We start from the raw sequence: 26,611 nt of genomic DNA, 5'->3' as shown, positions 1-26,611 counted from the left end.
TCTGATACAAGGTATTTAAAATGACTCCAGGATACAGTCGGTAAAACTTTATACATTATATTTTCCAATAATTGTACATTGTACAAAGGATATGTATATTTTACACACACTCATGATCAAGCACGAGCCATCTTTTATTTGTGAAAAAATTTTTTCGTAAAGTGGATGTATTAAACGAGGACTACTTGTTCTGGACATTAAGACGTTACACATGTCGTGGTTTAAGGATTTAAGTAAATCGATTGGACGCTATTGACATACAAGAATACACGTGTATGTATTATTTTTTTCTATCAACGAAATCATTCCGGTATGTAATACCTAAATACGAATTTGAGCAGTCTGCCTTTTTATTACAACGTTGTCGAATGTAATGTTATTTTCTCTCAAAGGAAGTGATCCCATGTGAGCCAAAGTATATTAAATCTCTTCAAGATCGCACACGTGGGATTATTAATCCGACGTCATGGAGTTCCTCGAAGCAGGCCTGCTGGAATTGCCGGTTCCAGTCTTTTTCTCTACGCTGAAAAGGTATCGTGACATTTATTAAATATTGCTACATTTTCATTTTTTAACAATAAGTTATTTTATACATTTTTACTTATATTAGATAATAATTTAATTTGCAATTTTTTGGCTTACCTACTGCTTCTTGAACCTCTTTTGAACATGGCTGTTAATTTCTTCTTTAGATTCTTCTTTTCCATTTTAAGAGTTTCGTTGATGCTGGTTTCAGATCCAGATGTCTGTCAAGCATTCAGTCATTTTAATATAAATCACGTTCTATTTAAATAATAGTAATTCCGAATATTTAAATATCTTCTTGCCTGAAGTGAGTAGTCAGTCATGTTCGGGTCATCGACGCTGGACGATTTAGTTAACTTGTGTGTTAATTTTCGTATTATCCCCTTGCCATATTTCTTGTCCCGCTCTAACATTTCGCTCTTTGTCGATCCTCCGGAAAGGCGGCTAAATATAACAATTATCAAGTATATTCATTATTCTATCGATATACTCCGAAAGATGTTGACGTGATGTTACGAATTATTATTTTGATACCTGTCTACGCTGGAATCTCTCTGTCGACTAGTTCCACGAGACTCGACTTCCGATCCCTCTAATGATTGCATGCTCGACAAGTTACTGTCCGTGCCCGTGCCCCAAATAGCTGGAGACTATATTTTATGCAAAAGTTAATAATATCTCATCTCACAAAGAATTATTTCCTATAATTCATGAAGAGACCTGTATATGAAGCATCTTGTACTTACTTCTTGACGAGGAGACGTTTGTTCCAAAGAGAGACTCTTTCTTTTCAAACGTGGTTTACCGCGATTCAATACTACTCCTTTCCCTGGATCGCTTTCTACTGATGTCGCTCTAGAACAGCAAAATAACATTTTTCACATTCTCAATAGTTTGACAACAGATCAGACGGATTATAAATCGCGAAATCTCACCTCTTTCCCAATTTCTTCAACCGCATTGCATTCGCTTCATCCGACGTTTTCTTCGAATCTTTAAGCTCTTTCGCCACGCCCATTAATTTTTTAATAGTGTACTCTAATTTTTCTGTTCTTTCGCCGAGTATTGGAGTTACGGCTGCAAACGCGATTACACATGGTTTGAAATAATATTATTATTAATATTAAATTATTTATATTCAATATAAATCAATCAAGTTTTTATTGCAGAATACCTTTTACGTCGCTTTTTGTTTCCAACATTGGCGATGACTCCCTCGATTTTGGTCCCTACGAATAATTGTACATTTTTAAAGCTTTCGTTTTGAATAATGTTAATAATTGTCATAAATGTTTTGTCGCTGCTAATATTATATGCGAATGTAGATATTTTATACTTTCAATCGCCTCGGCGGAGTTGGCGTATATACATCGGGCGTTCCGTTCTCCGTTACGGTATTTAATTCAGGAAACAGCTGTAGCAGATCCTGTACTTGTTGCATAAGGATGTTAATGTTCCGCATTTCCGTTTGTTCCAATTTACATTTATTTAATATAACTTCTTTGAGTTCCTGCCTCTCCTTCTCGTGCCGCTCTTTTTCACGTCTCATTTTCTCGTTGCTCGTTCTTAATTTCGCGTGCGCGTCTCGCAGCTCGAGTAGGTCGCATTGTAACTAAAATTGATTAATTACGATGTAAAAAAAAATTACCAATTTTTTAACATATTTCCAAAATATATGTGTACGAATATTTCGATCGTATATGACTTTCAGTTACCTCCGATAATTTTTTCTTATTTTCTTCCTTCTCCTCGTCGAACACTTTCTTTAACTGATCTTGTCTCCGTTTATTTTCAAGCCGCTCTTTGCTGCGTTCTCTTTCTATCTGCAAACATAATACTCGTAAAGTCGTAAAAAGTTTGAATTGGCTATGTCATCTTATTTATATGTTACGTTGCTAATCAGTACTTCGAATAGCGTTTGTCGCAAGTCTCGCGCTAACGTTGCCGTTTCTTGCAGTAACCTTTGATGTTCTTCTCTCTCTTTTTGCCAAGCCAATTCCATGCGCACTTTCAATCCTGGAATCTTTGAACGTCCGCTAGTGAGCAATCGCTCCTCTTCCATCTGCAATCGTAACGAATAAATGATATAAACAAATCTAGAAATTTATTATTTGCATCTAATAAATCTAATAAATCTAATAATAATTATCTCGTTAATTCGGGACTGCAGTTCAGAAACTTTGACGTGACTAGCTGATTTTTCCGAAACCAATTCAGCCTTCAGCCTGGAAGCTTCCAGTCTTGTTTCAGAAAGTTCGTCTTCCATACAACTGATTTGTTTTTCCAACACTAATATGTTGGCTTTCGTTGATTCTTCATCCTAGAATAAAAGAAAAATATATCTTTTGTAATAGAAGAAGAATTAATAGTAAAGAGAGGATAGTAATACGATTCTATGACCAATAATAAGAATATTTTCAAAATCTTTAAAAATAGCTTCAAGGATATCAGTATAACAATATCAAAGCACATTAATTTTAAATTATATTATTAACTACTCACTTCGTCTGATTTTCCCGAAGATGCATTAGAGAGTCTACCTTGTCTCGTGGACTTCAGCTCGCCTATAGTTTTTTGCGCGCCTTCCAACATGTGCTTGTAAGTGTCACGTTCGCGTTTGTATCGTGATAATTGGTTCTGGATTGCCTGTATCTCGTCGTTGATCGCTGTAATTCTATGCTCATAGCGCATTTTACACTGCGCCAGATCTGCTTTCTTGGCCTTTTCTGTATTTGTCAAGGCATTCTTTAATTTCCGGATTTCTGATTCTAATGCTGTAGTGTCGGGTGTCAACGCTTGATGAATCTTAGAAACTGCCTGATAATCTTTCAGTTTTGCAGATAAATCGTCATTCTATAAATCAAAATGATTTAAATTATATTATTTTTGAAGTGAGAATAGGATTCAAAATTTAAATAAATTTTTTTTTTAGGATCAGCTTATTCTTGCATATAAAGCATCAGTATATTCTTGAAACAGCAGAATTAAACATAAATAATATATAATATGTACTTACCACTTTTCTCACATCCTCCAATCGTTCCAGTAAAGTGGCATTTTCTTTCTTCAATGTATTAATTTCGTCATTCAGTTCTTCTACGATAACTTTGTTCGGCAATTGGCTGTCACGAATTTGGCCCTAAAATCGTAAACCAAGATAAAATTTTTCAAACAAGGATTTTTAATAAATAACTAACAATAACCTCTATACCTCAAGAGCAGATTTCTCTAATCGCCACTCGTTCTCTTTCATTCTCATCGAGTTACGTAACTCTTCAAGTACGGTTTGTATATTTTTCAAATCTTTCTTATGCTCCGAGCATTTGCTATAATAAAACATAGGATTAAATGATGAACGTTACATGAGGCATTTAATATTGCTGGCAGTGAATTCTTACTCCTCACATCGTTAGTGTCGAATTGCTGTTTACCTATTCAGAGATTCATTCTCCCTTTCAAGTTGTAGCTTTGAATTCGTAAGCTCTTGATATTGTTTGGTAAGTGTCTCTTGCTCGTGCTGATGTTTCTTTATCTCATTTTCGAGATCTGAAAATTTTATCACGTTAGCTCCACGATAAGTTTGAGAAATAAATTCAGAAATAAAGCAGAAATAAAATGTTGAGATCAGTAATATATCTTTTGATACTGTACTTAATATTTTTTCATTGTAAGTTTCTTTCATCTCGTTCATGCGTTTTGTATTTTGCCCAGCCTTTTCTAAGGAAGTTATCTTCTTCTTGAGTGCTGCTACTTCGGCTTCCTTCGTTTCTTTCTCACTATTAAGTTGTGATGTTAATTTTTCTTTTTCTCGCTTAAGTTCCGTAAGCTCTGCAGTTAGATTCGTGATTTTCGTCGATGTGGTAGACTTTGCATTTTCTAATTCCTTCTTCAAACGTTTCACCTCAGCATCGAGCTTGGCTTTTGTCTGCTCAACCTGTTTTGTCGGAAGAAATCGGAAGAAATAATACGAGTATCGCAAGATAGATTATTAATTTATTCAGCTATAAATAATATTAAATGTTAAAATAAAAAAGATATTTACAGATGTTATCGATTGCGACATTTTCGATTCTCTTTCAGTATACGATGACAAATCATCCTGTAGTCTTTTACACTTTTCTTGTTCTTGCAAAAGTTTTTCTTTTACTTCATTTATTGTTACCTCCATCGTTGCCGCATCTTTTTCCGACGATTTAGCTGTTTCTGTATTTTAACAAAAGTCATATTTATCGATAGCTTTCATAATATTTATGAAATATAATATATATTTTATATAATACAATTTGGAAATATAATTTAAATATGTCGAAAATATTTGAGACGTGTTAAGAAACTGTGATTTTATAATTAGATTCAAAATAAAGCTCAAGTTTTACCGAGATCTTTTTTTAGTTGTACAACCTCGTTATAAATTTTTAGTTTTTCGGCCGATAGCGACAGAAGTTTAGATTTCAATTTCTCCTTTTCTTCCGAAAGTGCCAGTTTCTCTTTATCCCAGGCTTTTCTTTCAGCTTCTCGTAAAGTATGTGCTTCATCTAACTTTTTCTTCACTGTAATAAGATTTAGAAATTAAACATATCTAATCTCACTGTTATTAATGCAAAATTGATACATTTTCTCTTCTACCATTTTGTAAATCCACATTTTTGGTATCTTCTACTTTTACATTTGGTTGAACTTTTTTCTTCTCTTTTTCGCTAGCTAGTTCTTTCACCGCAGATTCGAGTTTCTCTTTGAGCAGTTCATGTTCTTTCAGAAGTTTTTCGTATTTTAAATTATTATTATCTTTTGGTTTTACATCCGGTATATCTACATTGTGTCCATTTTTAATGTTGGTAAAGATGCTCAGCATGTCCTCTGAAAACATTGACAATCCGTTGAATGAAATATTTAACTTTCAAGAAATGTATAAAAACGCAGTCAATAAACCTATTTCCTTTTCCACTTCGTCAACCATCTTTTTAAGTTGCAATTTTGTTGTGGATTCTGTTGGCTTCTTTTGCGTTCTGTCCTGGAATGCGCTGCTCACTTTCTGCAAAATCTCTTCTGTTTTCTTTACCTAAGGTAAATAGAGAGATTTTAGATACAATGTAATTTTATATTTGACGAATATAGAGTTGCATAGGACATCAATCTCAATTATTAAAATATTATTATGTGCTATTAATTCAATAGAAAGAGGAATATTTGTTTTGTAATTATCACATATATTTACCTCTTCATATTTCTTCTCTAAAGCAGATCGCTCGTTTTCTAATTCTTCGGATTTACGCTCTACTTTTCGCAATTTGAACGACAATATTCGGCAATTTTTGTTCGACTGCTCCAAACTTTTTCGTAAACGAGTATACTCGTCTGCTTGTTCGTCCCTTATATGCGAAAATTATATTCGTATAAAGAACACCGTGATGCAGCGTAAACCATTTGGATTTTATCACGTTTAAGTATCTCTGTTCCTCATAAAGATATGAAAGGATTTTCATACAAAATTTGCGAGGGAAAAGCAAGGTGACATTCTATAGTAGTGTTTTCTTAAAAAATTTCTCTTGTCAAATTTTAACATAAATTTTCTCATTGTTTCTCTGTTTTAATTTCTCCCTCGAAATTGGGACATTCACAAAAAATTAAATGTGATCCCACAAAAGTGAAAATAATCAAAAATCCCACTTTCCGTAACCGGCGAAAAACAAACGGGTGTCGTCCGTGTTGGGATCACATAACGTACATCTCAAATATGTCCAAACCGTTGTCCTGTAAACAATCCATATATAGTTTATTTTGCAAGAGATTTTGCGTTGCATTGCCATGTGCATAACGATTCTGAACAAAACTTTTGGACGTGAAAAAAGTCTTTTCGTAAAAATTGCAATTTGACAATAATTTATTGAAAGGAACAGAGATACCGGTTTTGATATGTAATGTGCAATGTTAAAAAATGTCATTTATGATCATTTATTTTACACAAATAATGACGAGTCGTACTTCGCAATTAGTGATGATTTAAGTATAAATATATTAATGTGTCTGATTAGAATCTTTTCGTAGTATTAATAACCACACATATCAAAAATTGCCATTATTATCAGTTTTAAAACAAAACCATAACACTTGAAATAAAATAATATAGACACATATAGACACAAAATAATGTTATTTTATAATTTTATTAAATATAAAATTATATGAAGAGTTATATATCTTTGTAAAAATACAACGAGTAGCATGCATAATATTACAATAAGGGATCTCAATAGGATATATCATGATATTCTTTGCGCAAGAAGATAATACCTAAAATTATCTTGCAATTCATAGATCTCTTCTTCTAATTGTCTAATTTCCTTTTTCATATCCTCGTTTTCGTCCATTAAGCTTTCGCAAAGGTTTTCCGCGGCTTTCAGTTTCGAACGTAATTCATCGTGCGTTTTATCCCTTTCACCCCTGTATGGTTTACCAGTCGTTTCTTTTTCCAAGCTTTTTATCTTTGCCAGCAATACATTTTTCTCTTGTACAAGTGCTAAAACACGCACGTGTACATGTATGAATTTAAAAGAAAATCTTTAGGCCGTAAAAGATCATAATATAAAAGAATCTCTCTATAAAAAAATGTCTATTGAATTTTTTCTGTAAACTTGGAAAAATGGATACCTTCGTTTTTCTTCTGTAGTTTCGCCACTTCGCCTGTCGACGTTTTGTTCGACATTGTTTCCATAGTCGTCAATCGGCGCAGTAATATCTCGCTTTTTTCTTTCTCTGCCTTCTCGCATCTCGCTCTCATATCGTTTAACTGAGACCTTAATTTTTCTATCTCATTCTGCGAGAAGTAAATTACCGTTAATTGGCATTTTTATCATCGAAATTACACTATTTATTTTTTAATCCTCTCAATTCTGATACTCATAAATAACAGAGATATTTAAACTGTGAAAAAAGTGAAATGTGCGTTTGAAGCACAATTTAATTTTTTTAGCTCATTGCTGCATGTACGCAAATTTTTTTCTGTCAGAAAAACACGTCAGATCTGAGAGGTTTAAATACATATCGGATATACATACAGATATATGCATTACCATATGAAACAAATATTAAAATCTTTTTTTAAAGAAATTTGTCTTTGAATTATATACAGACGTAACATCGATTTACATACAGTTAATATCTGAATAAGTTAATTAACATTTAAACAAAGTAGTGCATTTAATGAAAGTTTTGGGGTAGCATCGCGAGAATGCTTCATAATTCACGATATACGATATTATGAGTCTGGGTGTATATATAATTGCAATAGCACACAACGATAGGCGGCATATGATCGTTATTAATCGCAAAGTTTCCGTGGTGCGTCGAAGTAACGAAAGCGACGATCGTCTCACCTCCTCGATGTCTTCTCTTTTTACCGTGACATTATCCAGCCCGTCCTGGACCACCTGTTTTGGCGGTGCTGGTCGTGATTTCCTTACCTAAAGTAGGTGTGACAAATGAGAGCGCAAAATGGAATTTTACATTTGCTCACTCTTTTATCATTGAATGTCGCTACTCGCTACGTTACTGTCTGCTGTACAACTATACAAACTACAAGGCGCCTTTGTATAAAGAAGACGTTCATAAGCGTACATACGTGCGTGTTCGTATGTAGATGTGTGTGTGTTTTATTACGACGACATAGAGCAATCCATGCTACTAGTGGGTTAATTAACGAAGGGATACCTGAATAATAAATTCGACGTCGTTTTCCGAAGCGCCGCTGTTGTTGTTGCTTATCACATTTTTTATTTGAAGCTTTGCCGGTCTTCTAACGTCTGCGTCGACACATAGATCCGCGCAATCGTAAATTAGCGTGATTTAAGGAAGAAAAAGAAAATCTAGCATTAGTTATTAATTTCAATATTAATGTGACGTTTTACCATCTCAATACTTCACTTTTATTACTTTCTAATTTGGAAGCGTCTTCTGGATTCTTATCTATAGCGGAGAGATCCATCAGGGATGTCCATCCAGCCGTCGCCGCCGATTGCGAATGATTATTCTTGTTTTCGTCTTTCGCCAAATTCGTAGCGGAAGACCATGTTCTGTTGCTCTCGGATCCGCTTCAAAATTCATTCGTGACAACAATCAATTTTTCTATTATAATATTCACAGTTCCCCGCAACGATCAACGTATTACTACCGCGATGTACCACCTTGCAGATATTTTACTATAACTTACGCTTGTAACAAATATCCGTTATATAACAATGGATATTTTGTGACAACGGAAAAACCTACCGTGTTGAATGTGAAGAAAGACTGGGGGATGAAGACGTGATGTCTCCGAGGCTGTTTCTCCTGCCGCCATGCTCTTTATAGTCCCTAAGAAGCAATTATTAATACGAGATGCGCGTTTCTCACTGTCTTAGCTTTTGCTTCTTAAGCAATTACCTGAAACATCGTTTGCAACGCGTTGGCCACCGAACCTGCGGATGAAAACCCAGAGGGCAAAGAGGATCGCCTTTCTTAGACGAATACATGGAGTGCATCCTGCGTGCAAATCGTTTTTTCCGATTAGATTTTTTTAAAGTGTTTTGAAATAAAATAAATATACATTTATATTTTCGAGGAGAAAAAGTGTATAAAGTTCAATTTGCAAAATTCGTGAATCTAGCAGGTCATCTAATGGAAATAATATTTATTGTTGTTAAGTTTCTAAAGAGCAACTAACATATACCTATCTATTGCTATCTATTGCTCATTCGATATTTAAAAATAATGCACAATATCACGAATTCTAAATGTTCGTTGATATTATTTAATTTGGAAAGAAATTTACGTAAAAAATGCACGAAAGGATTTAAATCAAAATTAGAGACAAAAGTGAAATCACGTATTAGCTTATTGAGATATTTCTTAACTCGCAATTATACATCCCTACGTAATTTATTTGTTCCTTAATTACATTGCATGACTTTGCTGATATGCTTTGTATAATGGTATAGTTTTATCTCTCGCAAGCGCGATCAAAGGAAAGAAACAGTATAACAGGAAAATTTAAATCCAGTCAGCGCGCTGCGAAACACAATTGTCAGGAAAATAAGACCTGCATTTCATTAAGTTCGCCGACAATGAGTTTATATCGTTGCAACTGCATATCTGCCGAGGGATTTATCATTATGAGTGAATTTAAAAAAGCTTGCAAAACAAAAAAGAGTTACACATTGAGTTGAGCACTTTAGTTTCACGTTGACACGCCTATTAATATTAAGAAGAATTCCTAATTGCGGTGAAAATTGAAATCTATATAATTCCAACGCGCTATTTTCCTGATGTAGTCAATAACGTACGTAACGCGAAAGTTATTGCTGCATGAGCGACGTTTGCAATTTTACAATCCCATTTTTAATGATCGTGCGAGATCTGTGACAAACATCCTAATAATTCACGTGGTAAATTCTTCTTCTATTCAAAAAATAGAAAGAAAAGAGTCGCGATAAAAATTTGCATGGAAAGTAGATTTTATCAATGAATTCGTCGCCAGCGAGCATTTATGAGTTGCATCGTCTTCACATATTTCTGACAATGCACATAGGCACACGCACACATTTAACAAGCGTGGCACTTGGAGAACCATGCGCACCGGCGGTTTATTTATAAAATTTCAATGCCACGCTGTCTCTTTCCCTTTTTTTCCATCCATCTTTTGCCTATATAAAACGGAGGCGTCGGAGGCGGGCCAGAGAGGAGACCGGAAGGAACGCGAGGGATGGACTTAATTCGACGTTCTCCATTTGATCGCGATGCCTATCTATCTCTTACGCAATCCGTCGCGTCGGTTTTTATACGATGCCTGCTACTCACTCGATCGGCGCCGATATTAACCCAAATGCGGCGGGCCGACGTGAATTAAATTTATCCTAGGCTGTTGCCGGTCGGTCGTCGCTCGGTCAGAAACGAGCGTTCGTCGTCGCGGGGCTCGTTGTCTCTTCCGTCCTGAATGAATACGGTAATCGCATCGTAATCGCGTAATCGGACGGCACTCGCATCGTAAAAGGGGAATAGGTTCTCGCAATCTCGTCCTTCCCCAGGTGACGGTCTTCCGCGTCTACCCGCGGATCTCGCTCATTTCTTCTATTTCTTCCTCCTCTTCTTTTTGCACGCGTCCGCGTTCGAGATTCCTACGCCGCGCGCGACGTCACTAATAGCACTGACACAGCTCCGCTATTACGGGGTTTGTCCGTTTTCCCCGTAGACTGTGTGCGGGTATACGGGCGGTTGGACCTACGCCAAGGTGTATATTTGTCTCTAGCTATAAATATAGGGAAGCGCGAAGACATCTTGAGCGCGTGTCGTATGCGTGCGTGCACGCGTCGCGGCGAAGCTTCGTCTTCATTCATTTTTTAACTTAATTGCGCGAACAGGAGTAACACGTCGCGATCGGACCTAGAAAACTGCGACAACCGGAGATATTTTCCCGTCACCGCTGAATATCCCGCTGGAAATTTCCTCGAACGGCTCGAACCCTTGCATTCCGAGCGATTCTTGCATTTATGCGCTTTTTGCTGACCTGTGTACCTAGAGTAGTGTTGAAACATAACTTATATTAATATAATTAATTAAGTAATATAAGAAACTACATTAATCTAGAAAAACAATTGTTACGCAGCTAAAGTGAACGAAATAAATGTTCATATATAGTGAAAAACATGGAGAAGGCGAGGCGTGTAGCGAAAAGAACGGAATGAGATAGGCAGATATTAAAAAAAAAAGACGACTTAATCATTTTTATTAACTTTTATTAATACACCATACATTTCACCCATCTCCGCCACGTAGTATAAAATTGTATAAACATCGTATATAATATATTTATACATATATGATACATCTCTATTTTATAATACATCATGATAAGCGACTAACTTGCCGAATGCGAAATTTTTATATTTTGCACATCTCAAGTTATTTATCCTTACTAATCACCTTAAAATACAACTGAAGCGCATTGCACATTTTTGGAAGTTAATTTCTCTCAAAGAGAATAATTCAAAGTCTTGAAACTTTCTATTCGTGCTCATATTGCGTGACTTTATTTTCATAATATATGTATATTGTATGTAATAATTAGAATTCTTAAGAACCTCGCGATTATGGAATGTAAAGTAAAAAGTGTAAATTCTTCCTTCAACGAAAAATAAATTTCATAAAAAAAACTACTTTACTCCAACACAAATCTTAAATTTTTTAAATAATTAATTTTTGTATTTACTTGATATTATTTACACTATGACTCCTATACGTTTATTACACCTCTTTATAGAAGTGATATTAAACGATCCAAGTTCCACGTCCGAAATTTCGCTTTTCGCACAAGATTGACAAGATATTTGAAAAGTTATTCTAAAAAATAAAAAAAAATTATAAGTATAAATATAATTCATTTATGCTGCTTATGGTGCATTTACTGCATTTATATAACTGCGTTCGTATAATAGTGTATAATTACACCTTAGGGAGTGACAATCCAATTACATTATACTTCTTGCAACAATATATGGCTGATCGATAGTAATTCGAAAGTTGTAAAATATAGTTTATATGCGATTCGATTTACAAGCAAAGTACGATATAGTACGAGTGACCCTCATTCCTTAATCGGAATGTAAAAACGCGTAATCTTTGCGTCTAGAGAGATACGCATATAATTGCTCTGGATTTAATTGAGAACATTTTACTACTATTTACCACAGCTAAATGATGAGCTGTAGAGATTATTTATATGTAATTATATATAAAACGTTATATTTTGTATTTAAAAGTACAAATGTATACATTATAGAGACCATTTAAAATGTTTATATCACTTGTCCCATGGAAAAAACTATACTTATATATTGTGCAAGTTATTTTCTTCATTTGCGTACAACTATCGTTTTCTGCAAAGGTTGATGTTTAAGGAGGTTGGTTCTTACAATATTTAGGAAGGACTTTTACGAAGACTGAAATGATTTCTCTACATAATTATCAAGAAATTGTAAAAATAAAACCTCATATTGCAACATTTCAACGTGAATAACGTATTTGGGTTTCAATTGTACAAACAATGATTTAAAATCTTGAAAAACAGCTAATTAAATGCGTTTTACATAATTTATAATTAGCTGTTTTTCAAGGTTTTAAATCATTGTTTGTACAATTAAAACCTAAATACGTTATCCACGTTGAAATGTTGCAATATGCTGTTTTATTTTTACTAAAACTTTTTTGCTAAAACTCATTTATTTCACGCGACGAAAACACAACTATAGGCTTTCCCCTGCCCCGCTGCCTGCCCCGCAACAGACGCAACCAACCTCCCCCCTTAAGTGAATATCAATACGTCCTCGGAAGTTTTAAATTTGCATAAATTTACAGTGTTTCAATACGAGATACATATTCTAAAAGTTGACTACAAGATGAAGATATTAAATTGAAAAACTTCTGTACTACTATGTTCTGAATATCATTTCAGTGACTGTACATTTGTACAGTATAAAGTATCAAGACTATCGCATGCGGACATCATGCACGAGAATATGAAATAATTTTATTATCAATTTTATAGAATAATTTTTGTATCACCAATATATACAAGGCTGTTTTTATCGTCTGTTTATTTCCGACTGAAGCTTTATCAGAAATCTGAATCTCATAACACACTAGATTACATATCGTAATTATCATGTTTAAATTGTCATGTTTAATAGCCAGATAGACAAGGAAAGATAGAGCGCGCGAAAGAGACAGAGACGTGTTTTGTTCCGTATACTATCTTAACAAATTTCACTTTTTGACATCTTACAATCTTGAGCGAAGCAGCTCGATCTTTTTGGCAGCGCGTTTCTGCAAATCAGGCAATTTCATAGCAAGCCCCATGTTCCCTTGAATCTTGACCTTCCCTTGGAAGAAAGCCTTTTGCGGATTTAATTTTCCAGAAATAAAATCGACGATGTCGGTGTCGCTGATCGTGAATGTTACGTCGGGTTTGATTTTGCTGTTATACTCGACTTTGCCTTTGCCCGTTTTTGCGTTTACAACCCAAAATCCTTCGGCGCCTCCGGGACCGTTTATGACTTTAAATCCGTAAACCCCGCGCATTTTCTCAATCAAATTCTCATCGTCTTCCTCCATCGCGATTGCCAGCGTTTTAAACAGCACGTCCGCTTGGAACATGCTCGAATCAGCGGCAACATTCACGTTTTTCCTGATCACCCCTTGTCTCGGAAAGCCCAAGCGATAGAGAGCCACGATAACCGCACCGCCCAGACCTATGTTGTGCTGAAGCGCCAATTTCGCGTCCTGCACTTGCCTCTTGCCGGCCTCACCGCGAAGTTGCCAAGTAAGCTCAGCGCACTGCGCTAATCCTGTAGCGCCCAGAGGATGTCCCTTCGAAATCAAACCGCCGCTCGGGTTTACGACATACTTGCCGCCGTAGGTATTGTCTCCGGCGTCCACCATCTTGCCACCGTAACCGGGAGGACACAATCCCAAGGCTTCATAAGTGATCAACTCATTTATGGAGAAGCAGTCGTGCAGCTCCACCACGTCCACGTCGCTTGGCCTGTAGTTAATCGATGAAAAGAGTTTCTCGGCTGCGTTTCTCGTCATGTCATATCTGCAAAGTAATCATAACATAATCACATAATAGATTGGTAAACTAGCGATCTCGTCGAGAAGTATAATAGCTCCAGCTTATTTTCCATACCCAACAATATTCATGCACGATTTAGTGTTAAATGTCGTGGACAGGTCAGTGGACATTTCCATAGCCAGGATTTCAACGGCCTGCGATTCCAAGCGATGCTTACGAACGAACTCCTCATTAGCTAGAACGACAGCTGCCGCCCCGTCGGAAGTGGGACAACACTGGAGCTTGGTCAACGGTCCAAATACCTTGGGAGAACTCATTATTTGCTGGAAGGTGTATTTCTCTTGGAATTGAGAATATGGATTGTTCGTGGAATGCAGATGGTTCTTATACGCGATCTTTGCAAAGTGCTCGGGCTTCGTGCCGTATTTCTTCATATGCTCGATCCCGGCATTGCCGAAGAGTTGGGCGGTGATGGGACCCTCGGAAAGGCCTGCACAAACGACGCGTATGCGGTAAGCAAATTAAATACGTAAAATATTATTCTAGCTCATGTTTCAGAATCTTGTATCTCACCTGCGATATCCGCCATGAGCTCGACATGTTTATCCATAGGATTTGTGCGATCCATATACTTTGACATCAGAGAGCCACGCTCCATCTTTTCGAAGCCAAGCGCCAGGACGCAATCCGCGTTGCCGCTCTCGACGATCTGCTTGCCAAGATAGAGAGCGGTGGAGCCGGTGGAGCAGTTGTTGTTGACATTGTAAATGGGACAGCCGCTGAGGCCGACCTCGTAGACCGCCCTTTGGCCGCAGGTCGAGTCACCGTACACGTATCCAACGCAGACGGCCTTCACGCTCTTGTAGGGTACCTGCGCATCCTGCAGGGCCTTGGTCACCGCTTCCTTCGCCATTTGCGGATAATCAAAGTCCTCCCTGCGACCGGGCTTCTCGAACTTGGTCATCCCGACGCCGATCACGTACACTTTTGGCTTGTAAACCATCTTGGCGATGATTCTTCGGACGCGAGCGAAATACTGGGAAATGTTCGTCGATCGAAAGAACACGAATAACTCCGAACCTCCGAACTCGTTCTTCTCGCGAGACTTCCTCGCGTGCCGGACGTGGAGCGTGGAGGTTGCGAAATGGGAAAACGGGAGAAACGAGGAAGGCCGAAAGAGAAAAAAGTGACGACGACGTAACGATGCTGCCGCGGAACTGTCGAGCGTCGAGATCAGCCGATCGTACTCCGAGACGAACTCCGTCCGGTGGACTTTAATCCTCCATGTATCGCGGTGAAGATTGGGAAAGCGCAATGACAAAGCGGTTTCCCCGAGTCACGACGATAACGAGCAACGATCACCATTCATCGCCGTCTCGCCACGGCGCGAATGGCGACCTAGATCGACGCCTCCGGTGAAAATGATACGCTTCGCGCGAGGCGTTAATTACCCCGCTGGCACACGTAATCGAACCTCGCGAAAAGGATATGTTTCCACCGATTAAATTTTCCACGAATTGAATTATTAATAATAACAACAACACGCGCCACATAGATGAATCTTATCTTATGTCCGACGTTTTATTAACAATCGATTTTACGACGACACGTCGATCGCCTTAATTTTGTGTTTTGTCGATAAGACAAAATAAAGGATTAAATACGCTTGTAAACTGATAAGAATAATGTTACATCTATATAATTTCCATTTCAAAATTGTCGATTTCCCGTTCGCTGTTTTACGCGATGAATAATTCAGGGAAAAGAAAAGCGCGTACGCGCGTGATTTTATCGTGAAACTAATTAGTATAAGATGCGTAATATTTAAGAATCTTTTAAAAATAATATATTTTAAATTGAAAAAATTTCCAAATAGATATATTTTCAAATATGCGAGTTCCCGAGGCATTAGGCAATTATAAACAAATACATTCAAAGGTAATATGTCTATCCTTTATAACTGCATTTATTTTTTATTATTTGCATGAGAATCATTGTTGAGACTGGAATGGCAGAATAGAAGATCAAATTGTTTCGCACGTAATCTCTCTCTCTCTCTCTCTCTCTTTCTCCTCTCTTTGCCACTTTTGGAGGTTTGAAAGTATGTTCACTCGTGTTCGCGTGAGGTGCAGAAGGTGCGAGTGAGGTGCAGGCCGCAGGCCGCCCACGAACGGACCCGTTTAAAGCTCCGCGCATTGGCGTAGGCCCAGGCGGACTCGCGCGTCAATCAACGTCTACGTCTATGGGTGGCGCCGCGCCGGCCATGGCGGCCATTGCGCGGTCGTGTTTTGGCCGACCGAAAAGATGGCGGACCGTTGTTTTCGAGATCGCTCGCGCTCACGGCACGTCGGCAAGGTACGGCGAGGCACGGCACGGCTCTGACTGAGATCCCGCGATTTCCGCGCGAGAGTTGACATGCCGCGCGCGTGGTAGATCGTCGTTGTTGGTCGTTGTGTCAGTGACAGTCGCGCGTGCGACCGCATCGTCCAGCGTTCGCCGCACCGTCTCGGCGTCATTGTCGCCGCCGTTGTAGTGGTGGTGTCCGTGGTGGTCATCGTCGTCGTCGTCGTCGTCGTCGTCGTCGTCGTCGTCGTCGTCGTCGTCGTGGTGGTGGTGGTGGTCGTGGCCGTCGTCGTCGTCGTCGTCGTCGTCGTCGTCGTCGTTGCTCCGTACAAAGCGACGTAAATCACAGAATCCCTGGGTCCTGACGGAGCGATTCCGACGACGTGTCGTCGTCGGCGCGTCGAAGAATCGGCGCGAGGACGCCGTCGAGTCGGTAAAACGGTCGCGCTCCACCGCGAGCTTTTCTAACCCCACTGTCGCTATTTACCGCTCCCCCGCGAGAAACGCGGCTTGGTTAGGTTGCTCGAGGGCCCGCGGCCCGCGCTGATCCTATGGCACCGGAACGCCGCCGTCGCGCGTGTTCCCCGTGGTTGCCCGCGTTGACAATGTGACGTGCCGTCGGGAGTTTACGATTTGGTGAACCGATGGATAACCCGCGCGCGATGGCGAGCAACGATTTCGACGCTGAGCAGTTCGAGCGAAGGCTCCACTCGCTGAAAGACTCGCAGGAGTCCATCCAGGGACTCTCCGCGTGGTGCCTGGACAGGAGGCAGCATCACAAGAAGATTGTCGCCACATGGCTCCAAGTTTTAAAGAAAGGTAAACTCCAAGTCATAGGCTTACTATAAGCTTGTTCGTTTCACCTCAACCTCAACTTCTTGCACGGTCTTTTTCCTTTTTCTTTTCACATTGGAGAGAAAAAGGGAAAAGATCAACTAATTGTGCAACAACGTGAGCTAAAACGAACAGGCCTTATGATTCTCATATAGATCATGTAGAACGTAGCTTTTATCACAGATAAACTCGCTCGCGTGTGTTACAGTATGCGTGCGTCACAATTTTATCATCTTAAATGTATAATTTTGAGACACATAGCTCCCAAGTATATAAAATTCATTTTTTGTACAACAGTGAAGGTGGAACATCGGCTGACGTTGTTCTATTTGGCGAACGACGTTATTCAATACTCCAAAAGGAAGAATTTCGAATTTGTGGAATCATGGGGCACTACTCTACAACGTGCGACCCCCATGGTCCGCGACGAGAAAGTGAAGCATCGTATACTGAGAATTTTCAAGATCTGGGATCAGCGGCAAGTCTACGACGAGGAGTTTCTTGCCGATCTGTCCGGCTTAATTTCGGCGGCACCGAAAAAGAAATTGGATCCCCCACCGACCGCTCAGCCCGAAGAGTTTCAGGCGGCTTTACTCATTTCTACGATGAGGTCTTGCGCGACTCTGGAACAAGCCACTGACGCCAGACTGCGCGATCTACGGGAGAGCAACATAGACATCGAATCCGCAGAGGAGTTACGCGCGTCGTTAAAGGACAGGAGGCGTGTGGAAGATGCGGAGAAAGAGATAGATTTGGTCGCTAGGAACGTCGAGAATTATGTTCGTTCGTTAGAGGCAGAGATTAGGGAAAGGACACAAGTGGTTGATTTGTTGGAGCAAGCGGATCAGTTTTATGAGACTCAACGTGGGGAAGTTAAAATAGTGACAAATGTAAGTGTTAAACTTTGCGAGGCGATTCAATACCGCTGCGTTCTCATGTTACATTTTTCATGAACAGGCCTATCGGAATTTTGGCAGTCGTGTCAAAAATTTGAAGAAAAAGTTAGACGAGTTACTACCTACGTTCGTCTCGCCTATACCGTCGCCGGACATAAACGCGCCCTCGCCGAGTCCCGACAGTGATATAGAGCTACCAGGAGATGAAACTCAATCAGTGAATAATCAGTCGGGAATGATTGACGTAGCCCCGCCGTCTATCTACGGTTCATATTCTCACGAGTACGATCCTATACGACCAGTGCCCGCACCTGACTTGGTACAAGGCAATGAGTCGGCGGACTTTACCAATAATTTTCCCTCCTTTATCGGAGGAAATGTAGATTTTGGTAATATGGTAAGATAGAGCAATAGTTGCATACGTATTGTTTTATAAAGGAAGGTTTTTTTGTCATAAATGTATTCGAGACACATTATATATTATTCTTTTCTGTTTTCTGTAGAGAAATTTGTTTAATGAAAATTCTGAGACACCTGCCGGGATGTCTCAACAGTACAATGAATCTTTAGAGGTAATTAGATTAGATAGAAATTTATTGTTCCCCTTTTGGGGTTACACAATCTTTACAAAATCCAAAAATTACACTAACTTAATTCTAACTTAGTCTACGCCTTATCCCTTTCGCACGCTTCGTACGCCTCGCACACCTCGCGCATCCCGCTCGCATCGCACGCCTTCTTTAGAGGTTTAATTATTCGCCATATATTTGCAAGATTCTATCAAAGTATGTGTTTTATGAGATAATATGATTTTCAGGCAAAACCAATAGAAGTGATCAATATGAGACCGAAAAATGAACAGAACAATGCGGACTTTAATATATCTAGTTTCCTGAAAACGGTTCTTCCGTCTTCCGATGGAACGTCAGATTCAGGTGGAATTCCGGGTCTAGGCCTGGACGTTTCTGAAGGTCAAGTGGAATCGCCGCAACGTCCCAACTATAGACATTCGCCCTCGTTAGGGCCGCACCCCGTAACGCCTGTGATCTCAAGAATGATAAGCAGTCAGGGTACACCATCCCTCAGTGGGAGCGGTGGTTTAAACAATTGCCAGATGAGTCACAGTACCCCGTTGGCGGTTCGCAATCTGTCCGAGTCGCACACCCCCTCTCCGTATTCCAGTCAAAATAGTCAAAGTAATATAACTGGTCCCTTTGACGGCCCCACTAATGCTAACACAGTTAACCCTTTACCTCCCCCACCTTTACCACCACCTATCTTCCTCGATGATGAGAATTGTTACAACAAGCTGCCGCCAAAGTTCCCCACGTGGACGCCGCCGAACGAGGGTATTAAAGACTCTGCCAAATGGGAGGAAAAAGGTATACACAATGCACTGCAAATTTAATAATTCGCTTTTTTATTGTTGCGCAGCAATGCATAGCGTTCCCTATAGCAAATTTTGCTACATGTTCAGGCAAGAATAGTATGAATCCCACATGGCCTGGCGAAGGCGATGATAAAAACAAAAGTTCATGGATGGATGGCGAAGGAGACAGGTGGGACTCCAATAACGATTCCACATGGCCGGTCAGTGGCAGGACAAAAAATGATATGCTGTCCGAGACTCCCGAATCGCCGCCTATATATGAGAAAACTGGTTTCGCTGAACCGGTGCAGTACAACGAGCCACAACCACAAGAATCTCTGAATACCACGGGAGACGTAGATCATAGGTAACACAGTTTCTACCAGAATTTCATTGTTCTGTTTTTATTTTTAGATTGTTGATCACGTGTTGACATGATTTTCCAGTTATTAAAGTTACTTTTTATTTACAGAGTGATTCCAATCCCAATGGCCCGCGAAAATCAGCTACCGTATCGTTTGATGAAAGCAGGGGATGTGGATCATCGTAATCTAATCAGTCTGACTGGCAGCCCGGCAAATCATCATAATGTTGGTGATTCGTCGCTGTCTTCTTTATCCAATAACAATAGTTTATGGACCACAGGCGATCAAGATTATCGGTAAGCTTTGTGCTACTTTCATGAGCATCTACCTGTAGTTAGACATATACGTTTTATAGCTAGACATATATTTTTTATATAATTTTATATTTGTGTCTTATATATGTATATTTAATTCTTATATAATTTATATAATTTAGGCGACACATGCAACCTGGTGACATCGTCGAGAGTGTTGATATGGAAATGTCGGACGACGAGACTGATAGCAAGCCAAAAGGCAGAGTTCTCGTCGATCTTAGGCAGGATCGCGACATGCGTGTAGGTGCACCGCCCCATCACGACATGGACATGCGTACAATACCTCTTCCGAGTATGGGAATGCCCGGCCCGCGTGATAGTCAGCCCATGCAAGATATACACTTGATACATTCAGGACCACCTCCACCGCCGCCGTTACCGCAGTTTCAGCATCAGGGTCAAGGTGGTTTCCGGCAAGAACAGTCGGTAGATTTTCATCCAAATCAATCAAAGTTTCAGCAGAACAGACCACCAAACTTCTTGCGAAATCAACAAGATTTTCATTCAAATCAACAAGAATTTCATCAACTTCATCAATCGCAGCAGAACTTTGAGTATTGCGATAGAGAACACAATATCCGTTCTAAGCAAGATTTTTTGGCGGAATCACCGGGACGCGGAAGATACTCGACAGATCATCAGCATCAACACGACACGTCACCCTTTCATAGAAACGAATGGAACAATCGTGGTGGTGGCAACCGTGGATTTCCGAGAAACCGCCGAGACAGGTACTCGGAAGATCACAATATACAAAAGCAGCGGAACAATCTGGCAAACAGTCGCAAGTCGAGATCGCAGGATCAACAGCATCACCAATCCCCGTCGGAGCTCCTGCCCAACAATCGATCGTTACTGCAACCACCTGATACCGCCGTTATCTTCGACGAGGAAGGTATACCGATCGGCATGCCGGAATTTAACCAGGACAACAGCACGATATCTAACAAAGTGGATGCTCAAGCAGAATCAGAACGCGATCCCGATAACTGCCAGAGCTCTTCGGTACCACATGCACGGCGGACTTCGCATGACGTGTCGAGTTCTCACGATTCTGAAAACAACCAACAGCAGCAGCAAACGGCTTATCAGTTAGGCCCCGATCAAGAACAGCGGGCATCATCTTTGACCGAATCAAAAGATCAGTCATCATCGATAAATCAAGTTACGATTATTCCGATAAGGACGAATAACGCCGGCGATGAATCGCAGCAAAAGCAGCACGTTCCTATTTCAGAATGCGAGGAGCACGTCGAGTCGACCGAGCACTCCGATCCCGCGGAGAAGACAAGTGCGGCCGACAACGAACCGATTAATCCGGGACAGAACGTAAATTCCACGGAAAGGGAGTCGTTAGATGAATCGATGAGTTCAACCATGTTAGGTAAAGAGATGAAGAGAACGGCGAACGGCGATTGCGACGAGCAAAGTCACGAAGAAGGAGCCCTCAATAAAAAAAGGCCTCTCTTGCAAAACGGGCCGCAAATGCTGAACGACGACTTGTCTGGCCCGAACGGTCCCACACTGATGTCGGAATCTCATCCCGCTATCATGTACGAATATGATGGACCAAACTTCCGACCGCGGATTGGAGCACCTTACCCACTCTGGCGAGGCGGACCTCCTCCGCCTTCTCCTAGAGGAGGTAGAGGAGGTTTCAGGGGCGGGCCGGTAGGGCTGCCGCGGGGCCCGTGGATGGACAGGGGACCGCGCGGTCCCGCAGTCAGTAACTTCTCACCGAGAGGATTGAAACGCGGAGGCAAACAGTTTTGGGGCGGCGGTGGTTTCAGAGGCCGGGGACGAGGCAGTAACTGGTAGATAAAGCGAAAAACTTTGAAAGACTCGACGACTCTCCGTCGTCATAATCCGACCGGATACATATGCGAAGCGCGTTTCGCACTCTGTAAATAAACGAACTGACACGCTTCGGCATTCACACGCGTGTGCGCTCGCGCGCCCACACATGCATACACATATATAAAAGTAGACACAGATTCGGTTGGTTCCGATGGAACAGTGAGATCTTCGATAATGAAAGTTCGTCACGTTCTCCTGTGCGATTGATTCGCCTATATAAATATATAAATAACAAAAACTATATATATATATATATATATATATATATATATATATATATATATATATATATACATACATATATAGATATATCCATACTTAGTAGATACATGTTTCGTTAAGATCTTAACAAATGTTAATGAAGCGGCTTGCGTTCGCATACATGTATATACATGTGTACACACATACGTGCTATTATCGATCCCAGTAAATGATTAGGAGCAACGTACGATGAATCTGGACGCGATACGTCGCTCATAGTCACTGCGATAATGATCACATTTGCCGCCACTCCCATAGGTTTTTATGTCAGGAGGGTTTGTGTTGTTTATGTATGCGTTGAGAGAACGACTATGACGATAAATTTCGCCGAATCGTGAAGAAAGGCCGCTTTGAGCGAGGTCAAGCACCAAAAATCGCAAAATCTACGATAGTTAATTGACGGTAGTTAATTGATAGCATCGATTGAAACTGAGCGTAATTTCGCTGAATTCAAATTTCCGTGTAGATTTACGAGAATGATTCCTATGAAATGATTAAATTGGCAGAAAATAAACTCTCTCTCTCTCTCTCTCTCTTTCTCTCTTTCTCTCGTCGAAATTACGGCAGTTTCAATTTTTTGACGAATAACATGTGCTTCTGACCCGATCGCTATGGTCTATATTTCATGGGTCTTCTATTACTTCCTTTCCTCGTCCACCTTCAAAAAAAGAACTGCAGTCATTTGTTTTCCCTCGCCTACGCCTTCAGTCCATCTGACTACGTTCTCCATCGTTTTGTCGAGGTTCATTATAAGAGAAGAGAAAAAGAAAAAAAAATGGAAAACATACAGGCGTGTCAATGAAGATTTTTAAAGTGTACTAATAAAATACAGTGTTTACGTTCTGGTCCGCTTCGTACATTTTCCCTATTGTTATTTTTCGTTTATATTACGTAAGTGATGAGTGTTTCTTCTCGATCGTAGAAAAGAAAACGGCAATAAATAATATCCATCAATAATCTGGAGACTCAACCGAAAGTCGCGTTCAATTCGTTTTGTATTATGAGAATTATATATAAAAATCACAAAATTGTTTCGTTTTTAATATCGATTCGAGAGATAGGCTGACGATTATAAGGTGCTCTTGTAATAACTAATATTTTTCTGTATTTATGACGAAAAAGAAGATTGTAAAGCGAGTAAGGCTTTAATACCGGAACAATACGCTTGCTTCATTAGCCATCTCGTCAAATTCTTCATTATTTTGCAATTGATCGTGTATTCAGACGTCGCCAAATCATTAAATCGTGAATTTCGGGCTCTCGTTTAGAAATCTTTCAATTAATTAATCAATTAATTTTAATTTTTATTATGTTCTTCGAAAATTATAATTAGTTTTTATTTTTATTATGTCGATCAGTACATTTACAGTACAACTGTAATCGATTTTACATTGTTCTGTTGAAGGCAAGCGAATCGTTGCAGCATTCAATCCCAATATAGCAAGTGCAAAAGAAAAACCGTGAAATTCTCTCTTTCTTTTTCTTTCTTTCTTTTTCTCTTTCTGGTGGTTTAATAAAATAATACCGAGGACCCCCTTTTCTCTCTCCAGCTTAAAAGTTTACTCGTCGAAACCGTAATATTCCCGTTCTCGACGACGCCGTTTTACCGACGCACACAGGTCATTCGCGACTCGTAAATATATTGTTATACAATTACTGCGAGAACGTAAAACGCACGTGTATATACCTATGCCATCTCGACGTGTATATTTAACCCGTCGTACTTTTCCCTTTTTTTGTCTCTTTTTCTTTTCTTTTTTTCTCTTTATGAGAATCGCGATCTCGACACGCACTGCCTTATGCATTCCTCATCTTTGATCTTCCGCATGTAGTTGCAGAAGTACGAAGAAGAGAAGATGCAATTTATCGATCCGTTTTGTGGCTCGCCGTCCGCAGTCCGCTTCCATTCCTTTCCGACCCCGCGGTGATGGCGATTAAATTAAATTAGGGCACCTCTTCCATCGGTCGGCGATACGAAAACGAAGACGATATTGCTCTAGATCTAGATTACTCGTGAAGGGAAAGGAGAGAGGGAGGAAGGAAGAGATATGCGGAACACTCTCTCGTGGAATATGCGACCGCAATGCAATTTCATGAACAGGATATTGCGTAATATATATGGAGAGGTAAAAGGCATAGTGGTGTAAGTCAAATTTTTTAAGACATTGATTCGTGTGCATAAATGCAATCTATACAATATATAAATTTCATCTATGCACACACGAGTGTGCCACTATGGCTTTTACCCCTCCATATGTCGAGCGGTCGGTGGTCGAGCATCAGACTCCTAACACTTTCAGAAGATGTAGGATATATCGAAAGATATATTTGCGATATAGGCTGTCTCGGAGAGGTGTAAATTAGTAATAGAATGTTATCCCCCGTGTACAATTCACGATGTTTCTTCCCCTTCTTTAGGAGAAAATAAAGTCACGCAATAATTTTTCTCTCTTGTAATTAAAACATCGCTCACGAAAATATTAATAAGTAAGGCATTTTTCGATATATTTATTATGTAATTAGTTGAGGTCGTGTGAAGCTGCACTTGATTTGTGAGCTTAAGTAAGATAATTGTTAATTAACGGCATGTTACAAATAGATAATTTTCTGTTATCGGCTTAAGTTTTGCAGCATAAATAAAAGAGTTCCTTACAGGCGTTAAAGTGTTAAACAATCGAAGATTTATTGATAATTACAATAAAAACAATGTCGAATGAGTTGTTTCAATAAACAGGGTGCTCCTGAGGTGTACATTGACGGCGGAATCACGTTTCTTTAATAATTATTTCATTTCTATTTTTTCTTTTATATTAACATAAATATGTATTTGATGTTAAATAACGGAAAATAGAAGAATCTGTTAGCGATAGAAGTTACACAATATACAAAAGTACTTAATTTTTCTAATTTGTCTTTATTGCATGAAAATAGATCAGTGCTTACTTGAATGATACGTTAATACTTGCTTTCTCAAATCTTTTTAACTATTACTGATATACATCACATTTGAGACAGCCTGTACATTTGTGTACATACTACTCTTTTTCTTCCAGAAAAAGCACTTAAAGTTTCGATAATGGAACCGTCCTTCATTATCGAGAACGTGCAACTTAATTATATAAATTTAGTATGAAAATTCTAGTTAGAAGTGCCTTTTTCTCAGTAAAGCGAAATCTCAATCTTGCATTTTGTGCGGAGAAATATAACGCATTTTATCCTCTGATGGGGAGGGGGGGAGTTGTATAAATTACAAATGACAAAATTACAAATGCTTCTGCAATTTAATTTAATTAGTCGAATATATGCACGAATGATGAAAGATGAGAGAATGAAGATGTGTGTATGAGAGAGTGAGAGAGTGGTAGAGAAAGAGAGAATGGGGATGTGAGAGAATGAGAGAGGATGGGAAGAATAATCGATCCAAAGTTCTATTAATAACCGAGGCAGCGAATTATCCTGTACATTAGATTAATGTTTAATTATTTAATTCTACATTAACGTTAATGTTAACAAGTTTTATATCGGGATATAAAACGAATATGCATACTGTGTATGCGAAAGAGTTTTGTACATTGCCTAATAAAAGATTGATCTTTATTATTGTAAACCTAATTTGTTGTTTTAATTACAGAATATTATATATTTATAATATATACTAACATATAGATAAATCATATGTTGTTGCCAATTGACAGAATTTTATTAAAAAGAAAATTTGCACTTTTACACTGTTCTAATTTTTATTGCTAGAATTTAGAACAAGATCCTTCTTTTGTTTGAAATCAATTTCTATGAAAGTATAAGTTTTACAAGTTTGTATTATTATATGCTGCTTTTTCTCTCTTATTTACTTATAATTATTTTTTATACATTATTTATTTATAAAAATTATATGAAAAAAACCACAATTTTACAGTAAGTGACAATTAAGCAACACTTAAAATTCACATAACATTTATATTTTCAACATGCAAGAAATGTACTGTCAAGAGTTTCAATTCTATATAGCGATACTTAAAGTTTTAGAACTATTAACTATTAAAAAATATAGTGAATATAATAACATATTTGATGAATTAAACAAATAGAGAACAAAATGTAATTTCAAATTTAATTATTTAATTTCAAACAAACTTAATCTATTTATCATATCCTGTATATTACTTTATATCAATCAATATATTTCTAAAGGATCGGCAGGATAAGTAGGTTACACGTAGACGAATAAAAATTGATCGAAAAAA

General features: G+C 38.9%; 3 protein-coding genes across 7 annotated transcripts; 1 reads left to right on the top strand and 2 right to left on the bottom strand.

Annotated features, from left to right (window-relative positions):
- Positions 1-41: 41 nt before the first annotated feature.
- Positions 42-10,712, bottom strand: LOC139813125 (uncharacterized). Of its 4 annotated transcripts, none has more exons than XM_071778455.1 (29): positions 10,357-10,712; positions 8,944-9,042; positions 8,791-8,874; positions 8,446-8,612; positions 8,233-8,324; positions 7,899-7,985; positions 7,174-7,339; positions 6,817-7,042; positions 5,741-5,894; positions 5,455-5,584; positions 5,152-5,382; positions 4,902-5,075; positions 4,568-4,728; positions 4,177-4,459; positions 3,957-4,071; positions 3,737-3,851; positions 3,542-3,664; positions 3,028-3,378; positions 2,677-2,845; positions 2,432-2,589; positions 2,241-2,348; positions 1,862-2,137; positions 1,700-1,754; positions 1,461-1,602; positions 1,272-1,380; positions 1,060-1,175; positions 828-969; positions 643-746; positions 42-523 (listed from the first exon to the last, which is right to left on the bottom strand). In XM_071778455.1, exons 2-29 carry the CDS (start codon positions 9,039-9,041, stop codon positions 454-456), a joined length of 4,206 nt encoding a protein of 1,401 aa, XP_071634556.1. In that variant the 5' UTR covers position 9,042; positions 10,357-10,712; the 3' UTR covers positions 42-453. The 4 variants fall into 4 exon arrangements, with proteins under 4 accessions (XP_071634556.1, XP_071634557.1, XP_071634558.1 ...); XM_071778456.1 differs by having other exon boundaries at positions 8,455-8,612; XM_071778457.1 differs by lacking the exon at positions 7,899-7,985.
- A 562-nt stretch (positions 10,713-11,274) lies between these two features.
- Scpx (Sterol carrier protein X-related thiolase) lies at positions 11,275-15,358 on the bottom strand. Its single transcript, XM_071778473.1, has 3 exons — positions 14,699-15,358; positions 14,240-14,615; positions 11,275-14,149 (listed from the first exon to the last, which is right to left on the bottom strand). Exons 1-3 carry the CDS (start codon positions 15,126-15,128, stop codon positions 13,333-13,335), a joined length of 1,623 nt encoding a protein of 540 aa, XP_071634574.1. The 5' UTR covers positions 15,129-15,358; the 3' UTR covers positions 11,275-13,332.
- A 317-nt stretch (positions 15,359-15,675) lies between these two features.
- Positions 15,676-23,209, top strand: LOC139813127 (uncharacterized). 2 transcript variants are annotated; one of them, XM_071778460.1, is made up of 8 exons: positions 15,676-17,287; positions 17,600-18,192; positions 18,260-18,595; positions 18,702-18,770; positions 19,016-19,580; positions 19,676-19,934; positions 20,040-20,228; positions 20,369-23,209. In XM_071778460.1, the coding sequence occupies exons 1-8, from the start codon at positions 17,113-17,115 to the stop codon at positions 22,065-22,067; spliced, it is 3,885 nt and encodes a 1,294-aa protein (XP_071634561.1). In that variant the 5' UTR covers positions 15,676-17,112; the 3' UTR covers positions 22,068-23,209. The 2 variants fall into 2 exon arrangements, with proteins under 2 accessions (XP_071634561.1, XP_071634560.1); XM_071778459.1 differs by having other exon boundaries at positions 19,655-19,934.
- The last annotated feature ends 3,402 nt before the right edge of the window (positions 23,210-26,611 follow it).

This window comes from Temnothorax longispinosus, chromosome 5 (genome assembly GCF_030848805.1).
Source record: "Temnothorax longispinosus isolate EJ_2023e chromosome 5, Tlon_JGU_v1, whole genome shotgun sequence".
Lineage (NCBI taxonomy): Eukaryota > Metazoa > Arthropoda > Insecta > Hymenoptera > Formicidae > Temnothorax > Temnothorax longispinosus.
This window is presented reverse-complemented; position numbering and strand designations above follow the sequence as displayed.

Coding starts and splice junctions, on each gene's coding strand:
- LOC139813125 (XM_071778455.1), bottom strand. CDS start 9,041: ATGCACTCCATGTATTCGTCTAAGAAAGGCGATCCTCTTTGCCCTCTG. Junction 4,072..4,176: donor TTACAATGAAAAAATATTAA/GTACAGTATCAA, acceptor TAAAATTTTCAG/ATCTCGAAAATGAGATAAAG. Junction 2,590..2,676: donor ACTGCAGTCCCGAATTAACG/AGATAATTATTA, acceptor CGTTACGATTGC/AGATGGAAGAGGAGCGATTG.
- Scpx (XM_071778473.1), bottom strand. CDS start 15,128: ATGGTTTACAAGCCAAAAGTGTACGTGATCGGCGTCGGGATGACCAAG. Junction 14,616..14,698: donor GCTCATGGCGGATATCGCAG/GTGAGATACAAG, acceptor TCGTTTGTGCAG/GCCTTTCCGAGGGTCCCATC. Junction 14,150..14,239: donor TCGTGCATGAATATTGTTGG/GTATGGAAAATA, acceptor ATTACTTTGCAG/ATATGACATGACGAGAAACG.
- LOC139813127 (XM_071778459.1), top strand. CDS start 17,113: ATGGATAACCCGCGCGCGATGGCGAGCAACGATTTCGACGCTGAGCAG. Junction 17,288..17,599: donor GCTCCAAGTTTTAAAGAAAG/GTAAACTCCAAG, acceptor TTTGTACAACAG/TGAAGGTGGAACATCGGCTG. Junction 20,229..20,368: donor ACAGGCGATCAAGATTATCG/GTAAGCTTTGTG, acceptor TATATAATTTAG/GCGACACATGCAACCTGGTG.